The sequence below is a fragment of the Anomaloglossus baeobatrachus genome, chromosome 6 (assembly GCF_048569485.1).
Source record: "Anomaloglossus baeobatrachus isolate aAnoBae1 chromosome 6, aAnoBae1.hap1, whole genome shotgun sequence".
NCBI classification, from domain to species: domain Eukaryota; kingdom Metazoa; phylum Chordata; class Amphibia; order Anura; family Aromobatidae; genus Anomaloglossus; species Anomaloglossus baeobatrachus.
The window spans coordinates 556,959,848-556,984,582 of NC_134358.1; the positions used below are offsets into that span (position 1 = coordinate 556,959,848).

Consider the following 24,735-nt stretch of genomic DNA (forward strand, 5'->3'; position numbering starts at 1 on the left):
ACATCTAGGCCTGAACACCTCGGCCCGAACACCTCGGCCTGAACACCAAAGCCTGAACACCTAAGCCTGAACACTTAAGCCTGAACACTTAAGCCTGAACACCTTGGCCTGAACACCTTGGCCTGAACACCGAAATCTGAACACCTTGGTCTGAACACCTAAGCCTTAACATTTCGGCCTGAACAACTACGCCTGAACAACTACTCCTGAACATCTAGGCATGAACATCTAGGCCTGAACACCTCGGCCCGAACACCTCGGCCTGAACACCTAAGCCTGAACACTTAAGCCTGAACACTTAAGCCTGAACACTTAAGCATGAACACCTTGGCCTGAACACCTAAATCTGAACACCTTGGTCTGAACACCTAAGCCTTAACATTTCGGCCTCAACAACTACGCCTGAACATCTAGGCCTGAACATCTAGGCCTGAACACCTCGGCCTGAACACCTCGGCCTGAACACCTAAGCCTGAACACCTAAGCCTGAACACATAGGCCTAAACACATAGGCCTAAACACATAGGCCTAAACACATAGGCCTAAACACATAGGCCTAAACACATAGGCCTAAACACATAGGCCTAAACACATAGGCCTAAACACATAGGCCGGAACACCTCGGCCGGAACATCTAAGCCTGAACACCTCGGCCTGAACATCTCGGACTGAACACCTCGGCCTGAACAATTAGGCCTGAACACCTTGGCCTGAACACCTTAGCTTGACCTCCATCTTATAAATGGTCCAAGACGTCAGCAATAAAATATAAAGAGGCTCCCAACAGACCGGAATTACAGGAGATGCTCCACAACTTCTACAGCTACAAGTACAAGTCAAACCCAGAAGGAGTCAAGCTGCAAAAGACCTCAACAATATATTCTACACCATGGCCAAATTGTCCGACCTTAAACAAGCCAACTACAGGAGGCCAAAAGAAAAGCACATCAATGGTTGGTTTCACAGAGAATGTGAAGACCCTGAGAACAACCTCAAACAATAAACACAGAGACCCCAACCACCCGGGTCTGAGGGACGCCTATGACACCATAGAAAGGCAGTACAAAACCATCCTCTTGGCTGGAGAAAGGTTCATTTGAACCAAAACATCGTCACTGGTATATTAAAGTCCTGTTCTTCACTGCAAATATACTGGAAGTGATGCCTCTCTTTTTTGTCTTTTAGATAGATAGATACTGTAGATAGATAGATAGATAGATAGAGAGATAGATAGATAGATAGAGGGATAGATAGATAGATAGATAGATAGATAGATAGATAGATAGAGGGATAGATAGATAGATAGATAGAGGGATAGATAGATAGATAGATAGATAGATAGATAGATAGATAGATAGATAGATAGATAGATAGAGGGATAGATAGATAGATAGATAGATAGATAGAGGGATAGATAGATAGATAGAGGGATGGATAGATAGATAGATAGAGGGATAGATAGATAGATAGATAGATAGATAGATAGATGATAGATAGATAGATAGATAGAGGGATAGATAGATAGATAGAGGGATGGATAGATAGATAGATAGAGGGATAGATAGATAGATAGATAGATAGATAGATAGATAGATAGATAGATAGAGGGATAGATAGATAGATAGATAGATAGATAGATAGAGGGATAGATAGATAGATAGATAGATAGATAGATAGATAGATAGATAGATAGATAGATAGATAGATAGATAGATAGAGGGATAGATAGATAGATAGAGGGATGGATAGATAGATAGATAGAGGGATAGATAGATAGATAGATAGATAGATAGATGATAGATAGATAGATAGATAGAGGGATAGATAGATAGATAGAGGGATGGATAGATAGATAGATAGAGGGATAGATAGATAGATAGATAGATAGATAGATAGATGATAGATAGATAGAGGGATAGATAGATAGATAGATAGAGGGATGGATAGATAGATAGATAGAGGGATAGATAGATAGATAGATAAATAGATAGATAGATAAATTAATAGAATAATTAAATAATGATAGATATTTTCGGATACATTCATCGGTGGGGATTTTAGCCTTCATTTCATATCCATTTAATTACTTTCTGTATGATGAACTCGTTGACTGTCATTTTAGTAGAGAACAGCGAGGGACAAGGTCCCAAGGTCACGAGGCTCTTACTGCCGCAATTCTAAGAACTTAATATAGAAAGTCTGAAATTACATCATCAGAGAAGATAATAGAGGCCACTTATGGTAAGACGAGACGTGCCCCATGATATTAAATGACTGAAGTTCTCTCCACGTAAGTGTCCTCTATGAAGTGAGAGGAAGTTCTGGGTAATGTCTGATGGAGCTCTCAGGAGGAAAAGGACCATCCATGAAATCATTCTCATTTAATCTCATTACGATATGTCTTATATTGCTTTGGATGGGATATTTTTTAGAAATAATACTGCCATTGTGCCCATATATACTCCTGCGATTCATAGACATCACATTCTTAAGAGTGGTCACCTAGGAGGGCGAGCGTTATGATTGATAGTATTCCAAGTGGTAGCTTCTGATAGTGGCTCCCATACAGATTACTGTCATATAGTTTACAAATAAACATACCAAAAAGTGATATCACATGGAGCTTTGCATGAAGTTCACTGACTATCATGGCGGCGTTGGGCTCTGTTCACATTGCAGATTCTGACACTCCGCCGATGGTTTCTCTATTGTCTCTGATCAACACCAGCAAACTCGGGCATCGACCTGCTGTGTGCTCAGTCATAGTCAGACTAGCAAGAGTTAACCACTGCTAGTCTGCATGTGAGGCTACTATTATCACATGTTGTGAGGAAACCAATCACATCTGCTCTTCTCCTATTTAAGCTGGATGAAATCTTCTACCCATGCCAGCTATAGGTTATACAGTGTTGTTTTTGTGTTGTGGTGTCCCAGACTATCTGAAAAGTGTTGCTTTTTGCATGGAGCAGTTGTGGAGTTTATCCATCATCTTGTTGCTTCCTTCCTGCTCTTGTTATCCTCCTTATCATTTATTGTCTTATATCTCTGTGAGTACGTGCTGTGAGACAGCGTTTTGGTGTCACAAATTTTGAGAGAAAAACGACCAGAAAAATTATGGGAAAAAATAGATGACAAAATTGTTCAAAAATTTTATTACAAAATTTCATAAAAAAGTGCTTACAAAATTTCACGAATATTTGAAAAAAAAAAAAAGAAAAATCTATTATTTCCGCCTGACTTTTACTCTAGGGCTTATTTTCCTAGGGTTTTGTAAGTATGTGTAGAATCCTTCTCTCTTTCTTTCTCTGTAAATTGTTTTTAGACCCTCAGGAAAATTCAAGAAGAAAAAGAGCGATTGCCCCATTTATTACACGGAATCTCGGAGGGAGTTTTTACGACAAGCATCCTCGACATCGCTCTCACGTCTCCTGTAACTGCTTATTTTATTCCTTATAATTCATTTTAATAGAAGCATTCCGAGGAACAATCCTCCGCGTTCTTGTTCTGGTGAAATATTTCACAGCTCGAGCGTCTTTTATAGATGGGCAACTGTAAGTAACATATGGGAGCGGATACGCAGGGTAGGCATCGGGGGAGGGGGAGGGGGGATATTTAGCGACTACATCAGTGAAAATATGTGTAATACATTTTTAAATCTCTATTAACATAATGCAGTCTGAGATTAGCATAAAACCCTTTAATCCATCACTGCCTGGAAATCAATATATAATGGCTTAACCTTCTGAAACATTTATGGCAGAAGTGTTAATGTAAGATACACGCATGGGCTGAATGGGAGGCGAAAACTGTAATCTTTATATTAAAATGATGGTATGATCGTAATAAATAGTACAAGGATGACAATGCTACTGTACTAACAGATGATGCAAAGCAATGTTTGGCAGAGAGTTCAGAGCTGCATTATCCGTAGCTTTCACAGAAACTCTAGTCTGATCTTGGAATTTTTGGGGGACCATAATTCTTACCATGTCCTTGGCAAATCGTCCCCATCTCCGAAATTTACTGTCATGGGAGTGTACAGATTAAACAGGTTGACCCTAAGGCGGGCTTTGCACGTTGCGACATCGCAAGCCGATGCTGCGATGTCGCACGCGATAGTTCCCGTCCCCGTCGCAGGTACAATATCTTGTGGTAGCTGCCGTAGCGAAAATTATCGCTACGCCAGCTTCACATGCACTCACCTGCCCTGCAACCGTCGCTCTGGCCGGCGACCCACCTCCTTCCTAAGGGGGCGGGTCGTGCGGCGTCATAGCGACGTCACACGGCAGGCGGCCAATAGCGGCGGAGGGGCAGATGATGAGCAGGATGTAAACATCCCGCCCACCTCCTTCCTTACGTATAGCCTCCGGCGGCAGGTAGGAGATGTTCCTCGCTCCTGCGGCTTCATACACAGCGATGTGTGCTGCCGCAGGAACGAGGAACTGTATCGTACCTGTTGCGGCTCCGGCATTATGGAAATGTCGGTGAATGCACCGATGATACGATAACGACGCTTTTGCGCTCGTTCATCGTATCATCTAGCATTTACACACTACGATGTCGAAAGTGACGCCGGATGTGCGTCACTTTCGATTTGACCCCACCGACATCGCACGTGCGATGTCGCAACGTGCAAAGCCGCCCTAAGACTGGGGCTCCTACGCTGTTCCTTTTCTTGAAAGTAGGCTTGATGGTAGCCAGGTTCGAGCCTCCAACATGGCCCTGTCTCCTGTCTGAGCTCTAATACTACTTCCCCCACCCACCCAGGGAGCGGGCCGGAAACCCAGTAACCAATACCTCACAAATTGGCACAGACTAGGGTAAACAAAAACGTGTGCACACTGTACTCAAACACAAAGGAGGGACAGTATGTGCACTGGGGAGTAACACAAAAAGGGGTAGTAGATAAATACACAGCTGAAGAACTCATATACCACACAGAACCGCAACTTGTAGATCACCATAGAACTGGATAACCACAGGAACTGAGGAAGCAGAAGCTATATCCGGCACTCAGGGAGCAGAAGCTATATCCGGCACTCAGGAAGCAGAAGCTATATCCGGCACTGAGGAAGCAGATGCTATATCCGGCACTCAGGGAGCAGAAGCTATATCCGGCACTCAGGGAGCAGAAGCTATATCCGGCACTCAGGGAGCAGAAGCTATATCCGGCACTCAGGAAGCAGACGCTATATCCGGCACTCAGGAAGCAGACGCTATATCCGGCACTCAGGAAGCAGAAGCTACAGTTAGGTCCAGAAATATTTGGACAGTGACACAAGTTTTGTTATTTTAGCTGTTTACAAAAACATGTTCAGAAATACAATTATATATATAATATGGGCTGAAAGTGCACACTCCCAGCTGCAATATGAGAGTTTTCACATCCAAATCGGAGAAAGGGTTTAGGAATCATAGCTCTGTAATGCATAGCCTCCTCTTTTTCAAGGGACCAAAAGTAATTGGACAAGGGACTCTAAGGGCTGCAATTAACTCTGAAGGCGCCTCCCTCGTTAACCTGTAATCAATGAAGTAGTTAAAAGGTCTGGGGTTGATTACAGGTGTGTGGTTTTGCATTTGGAAGCTGTTGCTGTGACCAGACAACATGCGGTCTAAGGAACTCTCAATTGAGGTGAAGCAGAACATCCTGAGGCTGAAAAAAAAGAAAAAATCCATCAGAGAGATAGCAGACATGCTTGGAGTAGCAAAATCAACAGTCGGGTACATTCTGAGAAAAAAGGAATTGACTGGTGAGCTTGGGAACTCAAAAAGGCCTGGGCGTCCATGGATGACAACAGTGGTGGATGATCGCCGCATACTTTCTTTGGTGAAGAAGAACCCGTTCACAACATCAACTGAAGTCCAGAACACTCTCAGTGAAGTAGGTGTATCTGTCTCTAAGTCAACAGTAAAGAGAAGACTCCATGAAAGTAAATACAAAGGGTTCACATCTAGATGCAAACCATTCATCAATTCCAAAAACAGACAGGCCAGAGTTAAATTTGCTGAAAAACACCTCATGAAGCCAGCTCAGTTCTGGAAAAGTATTCTATGGACAGATGAGACAAAGATCAACCTGTACCAGAATGATGGGAAGAAAAAAGTTTGGAGAAGAAAGGGAACGGCACATGATCCAAGGCACACCACATCCTCTGTAAAACATGGTGGAGGCAACGTGATGGCATGGCCATGCATGGCTTTCAAAGGCACTGGGTCACTTGTGTTTATTGATGACATAACAGCAGACAAGAGTAGCCGGATGAATTCTGAAGTGTACCGGGATATACTTTCAGCCCAGATTCAGCCAAATGCCGCAAAGTTGATCGGACGGCGCTTCATAGTACAGATGGACAATGACCCCAAGCATACAGCCTGTCAGAGTTCCGGGATTTCCAGGTTTCTTTTGAAAGAGCTTGCCCTTTGTTAACATGGAGTTTTGCTGTTCTGTTGCCCTACTTCCTGTCCATCTGTTTAAAAGGCCGCCCCTAAGCTTAGTCCAGTGCCTGAGTATACTGCTTCCTGTGTGCTCCTGCCCTGCTGCTCTTGGTGCCTGATTGTGATTTGAATCCTCTGGAAACAACCGAATCTGACTCTGGACTTCACCTGGTCTCATCTAGCTGTGCCCGGACTCCGTCTGCCGTCCTTGGTCAGTACTTCTGCCCGGTTTCTTCCGTTTCATAAACTACTCTGGACTCTCATCACGTACGGACATTTTTGGACTATACCTATTGCCCTTTTGTGTCCCGGCTGCTGCGCATTTAGGCCTTCTGGGGTGATTGCCAGACAGTCCCTGTATAGGGGTTCGCTCTTGGTGGTCTCCCTGGGGGAGTCCGGTGCATGGTCCCGGGAATTCCCTTTCGCTCCGACCCTGGAAAGTATTTCTTGTGTTTATGTTCTGCTGTGTTTTTGTTCCGTTTATGTACATACCGTGGTTGCATATTATAAACATCTTTGCACCAAGAACTCGTCTCTGGTTGTCATTGCCCTAACGCAATCGAAATCCTCAGTACATACAATAGTATTACACAGCCAAAGCTACCCAGGAGTTCATGAGTGCAAAAAAGTGGAACATTCTGCAATGGCCAAGTCAATCACCAGATCTTAACCCAATTGAGCATGCATTTCACTTGCTCAAATCCAGACTTAAGACGGAAAGACCCACAAACAAGCAAGACCTGAAGGCTGCGGCTGTAAAGGCCTGGCAAAGCATTAAGAAGGAGGAAACCCAGCGTTTGGTGATATCCATGGGTTCCAGACTTAAGGCAGTGATTGCCTCCAAAGGATTTGCAACAAAATATTGAAAAAAAAAATATTTTGTTTGGGTTTGGTTTATTTGTCCAATTACTTTTGACCTCCTAAAATGTGGAGTGTTTGTAAAGAAATGTGACAATTCCTACAATTTCTATCAGATATTTTTGTTCAAACCTTCAAATTAAACGTTACAATCTGCACTTGAATTCTGTTGTAGAGGTTTCATTTCAAATCCAATGTGGTGGCATGCAGAGCCCAACTCGCCAAAATTGTGTCACTGTCCAAATATTTCTGGACCTAACTGTATATCCGGCACTCAGGGAGCAGAAGCTATATCCGGCACTCAGGGAGCAGAAGCTATATCCGGCACTCAGGGAGCAGAAGCTATATCCGGCACTCAGGGAGCAGAAGCTATATCCGGCACTCAGGGAGCAGAAGCTATATCCGGCACTCAGGGAGCAGAAGCTATATCCGGCACTCAGGGAGCAGAAGCTATATCCGGCACTCAGGAAGCAGAAGCTATATCCGGCACTCAGGAAGCAGAAGCTATATCCGGCACTCAGGGAGCAGAAGCTATATCCGGCACTCAGGGAGCAGAAGCTATATCCGGCACTCAGGAAACAGACGCTATATCCGGCACTCAGGAAGCAGAAGCTATATCCGGCACTCAGGGAGCAGAAGCTATATCCGGCACTCAGGAAACAGACGCTATATCCGGCACTCAGGAAGCAGAAGCTATATCCGGCACTCAGGAAGCAGAAGCTATATCCGGCACTCAGGAAGCAGAAGCTATATCCGGCACTCAGGAAGCAGAAGCTATATCCGGCACTCAGGAAGCAGAAGCTATATCCGGCACTCAGGAAGCAGAAGCTATATCCGGCACTCAGGAAGCAGAAGCTATATCCGGCACTCAGGAAGCAGAAGCTATATCCGGCACTCAGGAAGCAGAAGCTATATCCGGCACTCAAGCCCCAGAATCCAGAACCTTATAAAGGCTGGAAATGGTGATCAGCAGCCTGAGCTCCCAGCAGCTGATCACAGACCAGCAGAAATTAACGCCTGCTGTACTGGAGAGCTGTGAAGCCAGAACCAGCCGACGCCCATGCCACTAAAGAATCCCAGGCTGTTTGTCAGACTCTGCAGTGTGAACAGAGTCCGACGCCGCCATGACACCCAGCGCGTGCAACGCCAAACACTGCAAAAGAAAGAGTGTCAGGAAGCCCCCATAAATAGATATTAAGTATCCCCCTTATAAGTATCAAGCAGAGAATACCACAGAAACACATAAGTAAATACTGAGTTCCCCACTTAAACATCCACAAAGTACCTCAATAAACAGTGTAGGAAAAATCATAAAGAGATATTGGAGTTTCCCCATAAACAGTATCAATCACAGAGTAAATCTAGAATGTAAATTAAAGCATGTCGCCCTAAAACATGTCAACCAAAGCATGCCCCCTTAAACAGTGTCATTCAGAGAGCGCCCGACAATGTCAACCATAGTACTCCCATAAACAGTGTCAGGAGCCCCATAAACAGATAATAAGGGGTCTTATAAAAGTGTCATATAGGCAGTGCCGCAATAAAAACTGTCAAAAAAGTCCTATAAATAGATATCAAGAACCCCTATAAACAGTGTCATCCAGAGAGTACCCCGTTAAACAGTGTCATCCAGAGAGTACCCCGTTAAACAGTGTCATACAGAGAGTGCCACACAATGTGAACCATGATACTCCTATAAACAGTGTCAGGAGCCCCATAAACAGATATTAAGTGGTCTTATTAAAGCATGACCCCCTAAAAAATGTTAAACAGAGAGTGCCCCCTTAAACAGTGTCATCCAGAGATTGCCCTACAATGTCAACCATAGGACTCCTACCGTATATGCCGGCGTATAAGACGACTGGGCGTATAAGACGACCCCCAACTTCTGCCCTAAAAATATAGAATTTGGGATATACTCACTGTATAAGACTACATACAGACAAACACACACAACTCTGCTACATACAAACACATACAACTCTGCTACATACAGACAAACACATACAACTCTGCTACATACAGACAAACACACACAACTCTGCTACATACAGACAAACACACACAACTCTGCTACATACAGACAAACACACACAACTCTGCTACATACAGACAAACACACACAACTCTGCTACATACAGACAAACACACACAACTCTGCTACATACAGACAAACACACACAACTCTGCTACATACAGACAAACACACACAACTCTGCTACATACAGACAAACACATACAACTCTGCTACATACAGACAAACACACACAACTCTGCTACATACAGACAAACACACACAACTCTGCTACATACAGACAAACACACACAACTCTGCTACATACAGACAAACACATACAACTCTGCTACATACAGACAAACACATACAACTCTGCTACATACAGACAAACACATACAACTCTGCTACATACAGACAAACACATACAACTCTGCTACATACAGACAAACACATACAACTCTGCTACATACAGACAAACACATACAACTCTGCTACATACAGACAAACACATACAACTCTGCTACATACAGACAAACACACACAACTCTGCTACATACAGACAAACACACACAACTCTGCTACATACAGACAAACACATACAACTCTGCTACATACAGACAAACACACAACTCTGCTACATACAGACAAACACACACAACTCTGCTACATACAAACACATACAACTCTGCTACATACAGACAAACACATACAACTCTGCTACATACAGACAAACACATACAACTCTGCTACATACAGACAAACACATACAACTCTGCTACATACAGACAAACACACACAACTCTGCTACATACAAACACATACAACTCTGCTACATACAGACAAACACATACAACTCTGCTACATACAGACAAACACATACAACTCTGCTACATACAGACAAACACATACAACTCTGCTACATACAGACAAACACACACAACTCTGCTACATACAAACACATACAACTCTGCTACATACAGACAAACACACAACTCTGCTACATACAGACAAACACATACAACTCTGCTACATACAGACAAACACATACAACTCTGCTACATACAGACAAACACATACAACTCTGCTACATACAGACAAACACACACAACTCTGCTACATACAGACAAACACATACAACTCTGCTACATACAGACAAACACATACAACTCTGCTACATACAGACAAATACACACAACTCTGCTGCTCTGTGGGGCCTGCACCCGCGGCTCGGCGGGTACAGCACCCGCGGCATCGGCGGGGGGGGGGATTGGCAGGGCATACATCTGGGGGGTTAGAAGCAGCTCACCGGGGCCCATAATGGGGAGGCGGGGAGGGCATTTACCCGATTAGGTCACGGTGGAGAGGGGGCCCACACAGCGCCGGACAGAAGCTCGCCTCCTTCATCTGTGGGACTGAGAAGGCGGTAGCTCCGCCCACAGATGAAATTCAAAACAGGATGTCTGCGCGCCTTAAAGTGACGGCCCCGCAGATTGCTGCCGAGGTCCTTAAAGTGTATGATATGTATATCCGGCGTATAAGACGACCCCCCACTGTAGCCATTATTTTAAGGGGGTAAAAAGTCGTCTTATACGCCAGTATATAAACAGTGTCAGGAGCCCCATAAACAACTATTACGTGGTCTTATTAAAAGTGTAATCTAGACAGTACCCCAATAAACAGTGTCAAAAAGCCCCATAAATAGATATCAAGTACCCCTATAGACAGTATTATCCAGATAGTGCCCCAGAATGTCAACCATAGTACTCCTATAAATAGATATCAAGTACCCCTATAAACAGTGTCAACCAGAGAGTTTCTCCATAAACAGTGTTAGAAAGCTTCATAAACAAACTGTTTCCAATAAAATAAGCCCTAGTAGGATTATTTTTCTGTTGAGTATACTTAAAATATAAGCCCTACTCCAAAAATCAGCCCTAGTTGCGGTTTCATAAGGAAGTGTCCAAGCAGCTAAAACAGATAAAGAATACAGCCTGAGTCTTCATAAAAAAAAGTGCACATCCCCACAGGAAAGCAAGTACCCACTCCATCCCCCCCAAAAAAATCACAGTCACCAGACGTCCAAGTGCTGATGGTGGATGGGCTCTCCCACAGAGATCTGTGTCGCTGTCAGGTGCCTCACCATTCCGTCTGTATTACACTGCGACTCTCACACACAGATCGGGTGCCAGTACCACTCCGAGCGAGTGATACTGCTTCCAGCCACAAGGGGGAGCCAACCGCTGTAGATCAAAGGTGGACCTGACAGTGATGCAGATCTGCATGTGAGAGCCCATTCACTTGCCAACTCTAATTGTTTGGGGTCTGGCAAATGCAATTCTTTTAGGGGGTGTCTGCTTTTTTGGGGGGGGGTAAACTTAGCAGTAAATAGAGAATAATATGTTTAAACCTTTGTAAATATGGTATGTACTTTCCACTATAGGACTGGATGTGTTACCACGAGAATAGCAGATCAGATAAGAAAATGTGCATCTGACCCAGTAATAGGAATAACACACAATGTTGAGGTTTCAGAATGTGATGATTATACTGTATATGAAAAAAAAGGTTTATTTTTTTTTTTCAAAAATAAATGCGGGAAAATATAAGACATCCCCAGAAAATAAAGCCCTATTGCATCTTTAGATGAAATACAATGATATAAGAATATAAGAACCTGTCTTAGTTTCAGGGAAAGACAGTATTTTGAGTGCCCCCTTAAAAGTGTGAAACAGAGAATGTACCTATAAACAGTATCATAAAAAGAGGGTCCCAATAAACAGTTTCTTCTAGAGAGTACTCGGATAAACAGTCAGAAAGCCCCATAAAGAAATACTGAGTTCCCCTATAAACAGTGTCATCCAGATATTATTTCCCTAAACGGTGTTATTTAGAAAGGACCCCAATAAATACTGTCAGAAAACGGGATGATCCGATATTGAGTGCCGTTATTCATGTTTAAAGCGTTCCCCTATAAATGATCAATTACAACATGTCCCCATAAACAGTGTCAAAAAGCATTATAATAGATATTCAGTACCCTTATAAACATTGTCATCAAGAGTGTCCTTATGAACAGTGTCAACCAAAGAATGACCTTGTAAACATTGTCAACCAGAGGGTGCCCCCATAAATAGTGTCAGAAAACACCATAAACAGATATTGAGTACCCCTATAAACAGTATCAATAGAAAGTGTCCCTATAAACAGTATCAAACACAGTGTCGATTCTAACAGTGTCAATTAGTGCCCCCATAAGAAGTTTCAGGAAGCTAAATAAACAGATATAGGGCATAAGTATGAGAGGACACCCAACGAGCGGCGCAACAGGAAGGGGACACCATGGAAGATGTAAACAAAAGCCCTGGTGACACGGAAGGGGGGTCACATCCTAACACACACCTGAGTCTGATCCCTGCACTTCCCAATCTGCCTAGGCGGGTCCGTTCCCCATGTGCTGTTACGTGCCTGGCCCCTCGCTAGCCCTGAACTCACACTGACTAGTGTGTAGGCCAGCGAGACACTAGTCTCGCTACTGCAATAAAACAACATGAGGAAGGCGAGGCAAATGGGTGGGGAAAGACACAACAAATAACACTCCTCAGCTTCTCCAGCAGGAAACTTCACAGCTACAACTAAAATGAACACCTCAGCTACTCCAGAAACAGTATAGAAGATCTATCACCAGCATGGAGTGAAGCCAAGAGTGGGTAAATATAGCAGAAGGGAGTGACAATAAGATGATGCAGCTGTGATTAAGGCCATGAATAATCTCAGCCAGAAAGGAAGAGGTCCTTCACCCCTTCAACATCAAATGAAAGTAAAAGCACTCCGGTACTCTGTGGACTCTACAGACGACCTGCGTTGAGACCTCTTGATTTCAGATGTAACATGTGGACACGATACACTTGTGAGAATATCAATGCTCCTGGATCAGTATAATTACATTAACAGATAACAAACAGGATGAGAACATCCTAGATGTTGAGTCAATGTCTAAGATATTCTCGAGTCAACCCTTATCCTCCCCCAGAGAAATCCGGGGACACTTCAGCTCTATATTGAGGTTCACCTGGGATAAGGTGCCACCATAGCACACCTGGTTTTGCCTCAACACAACCTCTTCTTGGTCAGTCGATGGAGGTCCATTGTGTTTGTAACCAAAGGGAAACCATCCTCAGAGATTTCTTTAACTCACCTGTGATTTCAAAAGTAATTGACAATAACGGTGCCTCGCTGGACTTTGATGTGCCGTAAGCGTGGGTGTCTGAAATAAAAAATAAAAAAATAAAGAGAAGTAAATAAATATTTGCTTAACTCATTACTTTGGATTTTTCAAAGCCTAACGAAATGCAAACTCTTCCAGAAGTTACTCGACTAAGTTACAAAGTATCAGTCGTCTTCTTTCATCTATCATCTCATTAAGACCGTGTCCTCGTAAGAGCTGCGATCACCGCATTTAACATTCCAGCAGGAAAACTAGCTCATACTTTATTATTTAGGAAACAATATCGTTTGTGTTGATCATCCCAGAACGCTACTGAGGGATGTCTCCAGGGACACAACATACATTTCCCAATATCTAAATGAATAATGACTCTCAAAAGCAAATATTTTGTTAACGAGTCTAGACAGAAACTTTTCCCGCCATCGTTCCTTTTCTAAAGAGCTCCTTGGTTTTATCCATTTCTCATTAGTGTCATTAAGTTACTGGTCTGTAGTCCAGCATTGATTGTCTCTTCCAGGCTGGCAGACATGCTGGTTGGCGCATGCGCAGCCAGGATGATCGATGGTCACTTTGGTTGATCATGTCAACCGGTTAGTAGACCAATATCAGGGCACGTTTGGCAGCCATCACCCTATTAACTTTCCCAACTGTTTTTGTCTGTGCCAACTTTTATACATTATATACTACCCTACTGCGCTTAGTGGATTGTGATTCCAATGTGCTGACCCGGTTTGCTCAGTGACCATCTACTGGAGAATCCCCAAGATGCCCATTCTGGTTTCACCTTGGACTGTCTTCCTACTCTCTGCCCGGCCTCATCAACTTATTAGTGGTTTGACCCATTTTTGATTCCTTGGTTTTAACCCCATCACCATTGCTTGCTACACCAGTCTTCCTTAAAGACCTGTGGGCCCCTACAGCAAAGACTAAGTGTCTATATGAGGAAAAAAAGGGGTTAAAACTACAGAAATTCTTAGACCAGAGGTCCTCAACCTTTCTGACCTTAAGTGCCACATTCAGGTCCGAAAGTGTCGCGAGTCAAATTTAGCTTTGAGAGAGGGTCGCGAGTCACAATTAGCTCTGATAGAAGGTCACGAGCCACATTTAGCTCTGATAGAAGGTCACGAGCCACATTTAGCTCTGAGAGAGGATCATGAGCCACATTTAGCTCTGAGAGAGGATCATGAGCCACACTTAGCTCTGAGAGAAGGTTATGAGCCCCATTCAGCTCTGAGAGAGGATCATGAGCCACACTTAGCTCTGAGAGAGGATCATGAGCCCCATTCAGCTCTGAGAGAGGATCATGAGCCACACTTAGCTCTAAGAGAGGGTTATGAGCCCCATTCAGCTCTGAGAGAGGGTCATGAGCCACATTCAGCTCTATGAGAGGGTCGTGAGCCACATTCAGTTCTGAGAGAGGGTCGCGAGTCACATTTAGCTCTGAGAGAGGGTCCTGAGCCACATTTAGCTCCGAGAGTGTCGCGAGCCACATTTAGCTCTGAGAGAGGGTTGCAAGCCTTATTTAGCTCTGATAGAGGGTCCTGAGCCACATTTAGCTCTGAGAGAAGGTTGTGAGCTACATCCAGCTCTGAGAGAAGGTCACAAGCCAAATTTAACTCTGAGAAAGGGTCGCGAGCCATATTTAGCTATCGTCTCTCAAAGTAGAGACATCCAGAGTCCCCATTACCGGTATGATGACAGACAAAACTTTTCCCCAGAAATCACACCTAGGCAATACACCAAAATCCAGGGGTTCCTACCTTACCCCCATTCAGATATGCTCTTTTATGTGAGGCTACTTACAAAAGTCACCATCTAGAGACCTGCTATTCATATCTGTTTGCTAGACCTGGGGCTTCTACACCTAGCTGGCAGACAGCTGCGAGCCACAAATCAAGGGCCCACGGGTCACATGTTGTTCCCTTGCCAAAGGTTGGGGACCCCTGCCTTAGACTATGCTAAGTAGAGTGCCCTGCACAAAGCCTAACCATGGAGGCCATCTTCAAGTTGAAGGACCCTTAACAAATAGTCTTAGAGCCCTTGCTGTGAATTAATCCTGTACAGGTCTACTTGGTTTTATGGTGCTATCATATATGTCATACTCAATAGGGTGGAGCAGGTGACAATCTCGTGGATTTTGACTGAATCTGTGAAGGATCAGACTAGTTTAGCCCATTGCTCTCACTCAGTTATGGACATAAAACCCAAAGGTCCAGCAGAAGATACCCCAACATGGAGGTAACTTTGGAACCAATTACGGTAATTGCTCCAAGGATATTCAGTACAGACATTAGAAGGCCATTTACACAACATATTTCTCTATTATGGCAATTTTGTAATATATAAACCATTCCCCCTCCCCCAAAAAAAGAACAAGACCTACCCAATCATCCCACCTGTCCAAAATATATTTTGATAAATAATAATAATATTAATTAATTAACTCCAATATTTAGGGGTTATTTGCATTGAACAATTAATTTTGATAGTAGGGCTCCTGAAAAATTAGCTGATTGCCTATTCTCTAACTGGAATCCTCAGCAATCGACTGTAATATGAAGGAGAACCTGTATAATTATGCTCAGTACCCCCCACAGGTGAGATAAAGTATTCCATCAGTCCCATTAAAATCAATATGTATTGGGTCCTCCAGAGAGACAAACTAAATCCACTATTCGCTCTAAAAAAAAAATATTGGGAGAGGGGTCTAAATTTGGGATCAAAACTACTTGAAAGGATATTAGATATAAAAAAATAATAATAATTATATAAAAAAATAAAAATCTAAAAAATAATTATTTATATATATATATGTATATATATATATATATATATAAATATATATATATATATATATATATATATATATATATATATATACGGTATATATATATATATTTATTTAGGTTTTTTTATTATTTATTTTATTTTATTTTACACTACATAACCCTGTAGTAAGGTAAAAAGCATTTCTTAGACACCTGGGATAAATATGCGAGATTTATTCACATTTTGCACCATATCTTCTTCAATATTTAAATTTGCCTAAAATTTAGTCTAAAAATCTACAAAATGGCATAATTGTAAAATATATGCATTTTTCCCTACGATTGAGTGCAGGAAAATCACTTGTGGAAGGGCTGGTGCCGGGTGATTGATCAAAGTATTATTTGATGAAAATGTACATAATTATGCACACATTACCATGCAGATATTCCCACTTTCGCATGTCTATTTTGCTGCCAGAGGGAAAAGCGGTGAGCTGTAATTTTCCTTTCACTATTTAATATATATCTATATATATCTATCTATATATATCTATATATATATATATATATATATATATATATATAATTTTTTTTAAATACTGGTTACAATAAAAGGGGTGATGCGGAGCCAGGACCAGTGTGACCATTAATTTCCAAAATAGGGTTCCTGTTTACATTTGGAGCTCTATAAAACAGGCAATAATTTTAATATTATATTATGGGTCCTAAAGGGCTTTTCCAGGCTTTAAGAATTCAAAATCTGATATGTGATAATAAAAGACCGGCGGGGCATAATTTATAAGATACTTGACCACTTGACACCATGACAAGTGCTCACATATTGACAGATAGGTGATAAGTTGATCACCAACTTATTGGTTACTGGATTGGGGGGGGTCGGACTACTGGAACCATCCGGGGTTCCACAGTGACAAGTTCTCACATATTTACAGGATAGGTGATAAGTTGGTGATCAATGGGTTTGGGGTCCGATCACTGTAACCATCCCCTCAACCTGACTGAAAACCAGGCTCTTGGGTCCACTGTGTGAAAAGTTCCCTGGTCCTGCATGAGCAAGACTCTCCATGGCCAATGGATACGTCAAAAGCAGACATAAGCAAATCGAGTCGTAACGACTTCAATTTGTAACGAAATTTCCAGAAAAAAATGGATTTGCCAAAATCCCAATTTTTCTACATTCAATTTGAAGGCCTAGGAAAGATTATACTCATCTGTCTTAAGTAGGCCTTCCCGATATCTTGCCGCCAAGGCTCCCTGTCCAGTTATCTGAAGAGTGGAGACCTAACCCCTGTCTTGCCGCCAAGGCTCCCTGTCTAATTCTCTGAAGACCCCCCTTGTCTTACCGCCAAGGCTCCCTGTCCAGTTCTCTGAAGACCCCCCCTTGTCTTCCTGCCAAGGCTCCCTGTCTAGTTCTCTGAAGACTTCCCCCTTGTCTTCCCGACAAGGCTCCCTGCCCAGTTCTCTGATCTTCGAATTGGTCTTCAAGGCTTCTGATCTGTCTCCGGTCTGGATCCTTTGACTGACTAGGCCTCAATTGGTCACATAGGACAAGACATCAATGATGTGCACTGAGTGACCACAGAAGTTCTAGTCAGTGGTGGAAGTTCTGGACCAACAACCAATTCAGAGACCTAAGGCTGATCCGATGATTGATCTGAAGAGAGTAAGGGACTGGGTGTGGATCTACAGCAGCAGGACAGGCGAATATAATCTTTTATTATCTTTAACCCCATGATGTCATGACTTATGTGACCAAGTGAAGCCTAGTCAGTCAGTAAACCCACCCCAGCTGTCCAGTTATTATATTTTGAGGGGTTATTTTGGAAGAACATTTAGTCCTACTGCATACTTGCTGATTCGAGCTACTTTGTCTAAAGCAAATTTTTGGAGATTCATTCATCTCTAGTTATGAGATGTCATTTTGGGTCACCCTTCTTTAAAAAAAACATTTAAAGGGGTTGGTCACCCTATCGTTTGTTTAGCAAACGTGTTGGTTGAAGTGATATAGTGGCACATACTATTAATTAGTGTAGGTTCTTCTCGTTCCTCACAGACCACACAGCTCTCTGAGTCTCATAGTGGCAACTGACGGAGGAGCACGTGACCAGGCGGGTCCATTAGGCTTCTCCATGTGCAGTGATTTTAATAGGAGGAGGTTCAATTTTTACTGCATCAATCCTAATAGTCTTACTGGAATCCATTAGGGTCGTGTAGGGTTTTGCTTTGCTCATCTACAAACTGGCCATCCATGGATCTACTGGAATCTGAAACCTTCGCGGAAGAAAATTGTGTCACTTTTATTATGAAACCTATTTGCTTCTCCATGTGGTTCATGTCACCTATAAATATTATTTTAGTAGTTAAAATATTTGAATGATCAAGAAAAAACCTTTTTCAAGTGAAAAATATGAAACTGTGGGAACAATGCAACCGGTCATACATTGCAACATGACATTTTACATGCTGGCCATTTAACGGAAAGGTCCACTATCTCTGGTGCACCACAAGGAGAGCTGCTCTTTGGTACTGGAAGCCATTTCGGCTAATAGAGGGTTCCAAAGTGAGATACATGCCTCTATGATGTTCATAGGGCATATGACAAGCAGTTGTCTTCTTAACACAACCCCTTCAAGGAATGTGGAGATGTCTAGTTGTCTGGACAACCCAGCTACGAAGCCTATGATGGTGGCCAAGGACATGTTGCTCATCTCTTGTCTTCACCAAGTTGACAAAATAAACTTTTTCCAATCCACTCTGCCCTGAATTTATTGGAAGTCACCGTATGGATAGTGTATATACGGCTTGCCTCTGTGCGCTACATTTTGGGAAGATGGCAATTCCTTTATAGGTGTTAAGGAAACCCAAGTAGTTGGGAATTTTTGGAGAGGTAGCCATGCATGTGAAAGGAGCGTTGTGCATGTGTGTCCACCTCTGCTATCCTTGACTTCGAGATGATCGCCAAGTAGTTTTTGGCTCCAAAAGTAAGATGGGACAACAATTTTTTTGCCCAGGAGATTCCAGCAGGCCTATTACGACCATACTAATAATTATAAGAATATGATGCATCTGTATTCTACGGTAAAAAAAAGTCCACTCACCTTCCTTGTCCTTTACTGTATTAAGATAAGACAGAAGATTTTCATCGGCTTGTACACAGTAGGTTTCTCGTGTCTGAATTCCTCCACCACAAAGCGCCGTGTGGTTCGCCCTCCTCTTGTCCTGCTGATTAAGGAGGGGATCGACCCGACATTCTGTCCATTCTGTGGATCTCCATGCATACCTAGGTCACAGGTCACATATTAATACAAAATATATCTTTATTAGAAGGATTTTTCAAAAAATCCTTAAAAAATTGTAATATAATTTCTTTTTCCCCAAGATTGAACCATAAATTGTGGCAAAAACGTCAGACTGGAAACCATTCTACGAGAATATGTTGTCACGTAGGTTATAAAACCTAGATCAGACCCTGATATGTAACGACTAGTGATGGGTGAAGAGCAACTATTCGTGTTTGGATTATTCGTAACGAATGCCAAATATTCCGGTATTCGTCACGAGTAACGAACCAAGTCAATGTAGAACCCGAGCATTTTTCTTGTCGTGACGAATACTGGAATAGTCCTCGGTATTCGGTAAGCATAATCCGGACATGAATAGTTACTAATCGCCCATCACTCATAACGACAGATCAACATAGACCACAACCGATGTATTCTTCTTCATTCCACAAGAGTGTGAAAGTTGTACAATACAGAAGGGGTGTATAAAAATTCAAAAATGTCCCTCATAATAAGGAAAATGAAGATGGGGATCCCAAGGTGAGCATTCAACTAGGGCCATAAAGGACCCAACTGAAGCTTTATATTATTTTGAACATAGACCGATAACACATCGACTTTCGATGTGAAGTCTACCCAGGCTAGATAGGCATATGCTCCAATCTTTTGGAGGAATCACAGGGATAACAGACTTGTGGGTAAAAGATGCAATAACCAAAAGTAAAGCAGAATCCAAGGAATTTTTTAAGAAAGAAAGCGCTCTACGACCAGATATCCGTACTTACTTGATGCACGCCTGTAACCCTTCTGCAGGAGGATTACATGACTCTGTCTCCTCCAGTTCTGGACATTCCTCCCCAAACCCAACGGGCAGCTGTTTGATGGTCCTTCTCCTTGTCCGATGGCCGCTCGGTGGAGAGGAGCTACAATCCGTGGAGCACGAGTTCCATTCCGACCAGTCGGATAACTGACAGTCTTTATCAACCAAACAGGCTTGGAAAGTGATCGGCAACTTCTCCTGCTCACAGAAGCTGTAGATGAGATGAGATATTGTTAATAAGGGATGACGTCTTTTATTTTTCACATGATCGCAGACTCGGTTCAGTCTGCGATCATGCGAGCAAGGAAAGGTTTACAGTTAGCGATGACTACTGCCCTATTCACCGATGCTGAGGTTGATGACCATTGGCCAGAATGGATTGTTTCACCCTGGAGGACCTGTCCTCTCCTGCGCTACATAGATAACCCATTGATATGTATGCATGTGGTATAATATCTCATTTCTCCAAGGGTGGCATTGTGGGGAAATCAAACACTTCTTGACAGATCACAGCTGATCATTGGGGTCTTAGAAAAAAGGAAACTTTATGATCTCAAGAGATCCTAAAAAGTGGTGATTGACCAAAATGTACAATCCTTTTATCTTCCCTCTAGTTTCACGATGACTATGGGGATAGCTGAAACCAGGGCTCCTAAGCTGACCCTCATGCTATGGGGCCCTATGCTATCCCTAGTCTCAAGGATACCCCTAATGGCGGGAGATGTCTGAGTCTCCTTCCTGGCCACTCTCCTGAGCAGTCCTGATCTGATACCCCCTCCCCCCAGGGGATGCCGGGACATGAGTGAGATTAACCCACAAAAATAGTCAGATAGGGAAAACCAAAACTCTGTTACACAGAACTCACTCACAGAGGTATAAGATAAAAATAGATAAGGAAGAAAACAAGACCAGGGAGGAAACAACAAGATGACAGGTAAACTCCACAAACACTCCAGGAAAAAAGAAACTCATAGTCTGGGCACCAATATACACAGGCTAACACAGTATTAGCTATAGCTGGAGTGTAAAGAAGATTTCATCCAGCTTAAATATGAGAGGAGCAGATGTGATTGGCTTCCTCAGCACATGTGATCAAAGGAGACTAACAAGCAGTCTAGCAGAGATTAACTCTTTCTATCTTGACTAGATTTAATTCATACGTTCAGCCTGGAGAAGATATTGTGGAATATGAAGTTCAGCTGTAAACAAGATAGGACATAGATCCTGGAACCATGATCATATGTCACCATGAGCGAAAGGTTCCAGGTCCTCAAAAGGAGCATTGTACTAATAGGGGTAAATGGCACAGCAAGGGGCGACTTCTATTATATTCATACAAAGCCTTTCAATAGTATAGATCTAAGGAAATTGGATAATTTAATAAATCCTTCTTATCTTTTTGAAAAAGTTGTTAACAAAAATGTTAATCTAGGAGAGTTCCCGCATTGTTACACGCTTTCCTGTGGTTCTGCCATAAAGCCTTGGGGGCTCGTGCCACTTTACGCTGCTAACACTGATTTATGTAGAAAGGATATTCACGGATGTAATCCCAGCGTACAATTCTAATTTCCAACCTCATTGTTCTTTGAAAATCCATGGTTTGTCGTGAGAAGATGGAAAATAAAGCATCAGACTTCATAAACCGTGTATGAACCCTTTACGAGCCAAGTGGTCATAGTAGGGCATCCGCAAATCTCTATGGGGTTCTTCCAGACCTTTTCATGCCTCTGGTTTCAGACAAGGTTTCTATTGTCAGACCTTCAAGCTATTCTACGTTTGGATCATTGCCCCTGGGGTAGAATAATACCATTATATGGTCACTTAGTAAGAAACATAATATAGTAGAGTGTGGAGTTGCATGGATTCCATGCGCCCCTATACTTACACAGTGCTCCATGAGGTTCATGAAGCCTAAACATAAACTTTTTGAATAATAAAAAAATTATCAATCCTATTCCTAAAAGATTTCAAGGCTGCACTTGGTAGAAATAGTGGATAGCCAGGACTTAACGACGATGAGCCACCAGGATTTTCCTATATAAACTAAAGCCAGTGCTATACTGGTACTATCATGCTGATTCTATACATACTTTTAGGTGTGAAATCGGATATATACTTTCTGAAATACAGGCAAGTAAAGTTTGGGAAATGCAATGTTATTTGATTGACAGCAGCTACAGAATATCTAATATGTGGGTCGGGTTTTTCAATTTATTCCCACCCCTGTTTGGCTGCCTGTCCTTCCTCCTCCTGCCCTTCCTCCTCCTGTCCTTCCTCCTTCTGTCCTTCCTCCTCCTGCCCTTCCTCCTCATGCCCTTCCTCCTCCTGTCCTTCCTCTTCCTGCCCTTCCTTCTCCTGCCCTTCCTCCTCCTGCCCTTCCTCCTCCTGTCCTTCCGCCTCCCCCTGTAATAACAGAGATAGGGATAAGAAGGATAGGAAGGACAGACAGGCAGACAGGGGCGGGAATAACTAGCCAAACCCGACCCTCCTATTAGAGATTCTGTAGCTGATATTAATCAAGCAATAGCAGGAACAATGGAAAGTCAGGGAGCATTTTGTGCAGCCAAACACTGTGACCTTCTATTGCCAGAAACCACATGACTGTGTCACCTGTGTCACAACTGTGACAATTGCTAACTTAAAGGGGTTATCTACTATTGGATAACTGTATTTGAAAGTTCCCTATGTGGTCAATAAGATAAAAATATGTATACCTTACCGCCCGTACAGACATTGCTTCACTGCTTTGGGCACTCTCATATTTTTGCCACATGAGCATTGTAGCCAACCAGCGGCTATTGATGGGCTGCAGCCTTCAAAGTTCTTTTAGAGCGAATATCCAGTACTGAACAACCCCTTTAACACTAGAAGTCCCAGAATTTTTGAGCTCCCCCCTGAAGTCCCGAAAGAGGGTCAAATGACCCTTAGTCCAAACTGAATATAACTAACTAGAAACTAAATGGCTAAACTCAATGGAAAACAACAACCTCCTGTGGTGCGACAGTAATGGCCTTAATTACAGAACAAAAGACGGTGTTGGCTAAAATCCTTCAGGTCATTCGACCCGTCTCTGGGTTCCAAAGGTAGAAATGTTAAATGACCTCTCTCTGGGACTTCTAGTGTTAAGCTTGACAGGGAAGTGGCAACACTGAAGTTTCGATGTTAGCAAAATCTATTTTTTAGTGGCTAAGATACATTTTAAAAGACGAAAGGGCTGAAGGCAAGTGAGTAGTGGGGGCTTCTTGGTGGTGGAGACCCTTGGGCAACTGATCCTTTGACCCTGACTAAAATTAGGACCTTAGGGCAAAACACACAAATTTTCGCTATGATCGAACCTGGACAATTGTCGCCCATGGCTTTTTGATTTGGTGGCTTCAAATGTCATCATGGCAAGCGGAGAAGGCATCTGCCAGAGTTATAACGGAGCTGGGGGAGGTCAACTTCACTAGTAATTATAATGACTCCATTCATGCTTCAGAGTATCCGCAATGTAGTGGTGACCTCGGAGTGAACTCCAGACCTAAGTGCTATCATTAGGAATGATGAGGCCATCAAATCAGGGAAGATTTCAGAAAGTAAAGACCGAAACCCTTATATCCAGGACATATAAAATGTTTAGCAAACATGCAAATATTTTTCTGTTAGACAATTTTATTTTGATATTTTGTCATATGCTCCATCAAGAGCTGCATTCATAATTCTGCTGGTTACGATGACCGACAGTATCCATATGTGATGGTGGAATATGGGGGGGTTGTGTATAATTTTGTGTAGGTTTCGTATTTTGAGCACGGTGTTCTGTCCATTATGTATTCCTTGTGTGTACATTGTCCTGTTTGCAGGTTTAATCACCCCGTGCTGGGCTTTTGTTCCTACATCTGGAGGAGGGGTCCTGGATCCACCCAAACTCTCTGTTTACCTGGGAAATTGGTCAGTCTATTTGAGAACTTCAAGAGTGAAGCAGAAACATTCATCCTCTGTGGGCAAAAGCTGCGGCTCCCCAGAGAGACCTGGACACATCGCTTACTGGACTATATTTGTGTTTCTGGACTATTTTTACCCTCTGTGTGGTGGATTATGTTATGGACCGTTTGATCTGCTTGGAATATATGTTCTTTGGATTGCTCATCCATCTCTCGCTCTGTTGATTGTGTGATATGGGAGAAGGACCCCATGTCACCATACTTGTTTAGTGTCTGGGGTTGAGCATAATTAATAGGATTCAGCTCGGTTTATCGAACCTGCATGGTGGATGACTGGTTATTAGTAATGATGGGCGGACTCAGACTGTAAAAGTCTGGATCCGCATG

At 42.7% G+C, this 24,735-nt stretch overlaps 1 protein-coding gene across 1 annotated transcript in view; it reads right to left on the reverse strand.

Annotated features, from left to right (window-relative positions):
- THSD7A (thrombospondin type 1 domain containing 7A) overlaps window positions 1–24,735 on the reverse strand; it is a 701,817-nt gene that overhangs the window by 162,729 nt on the left and 514,353 nt on the right. Inside the window, exons 5-7 of the mRNA XM_075315710.1 lie at window positions 20,391–20,636; window positions 19,423–19,604; window positions 13,506–13,574 (exon numbers count right to left, since the gene is read on the reverse strand). Coding sequence (XP_075171825.1) covers window positions 13,506–13,574; window positions 19,423–19,604; window positions 20,391–20,636 — 497 coding nt within the window. The remainder of the gene's footprint in view (window positions 1–13,505; window positions 13,575–19,422; window positions 19,605–20,390; window positions 20,637–24,735) is intronic.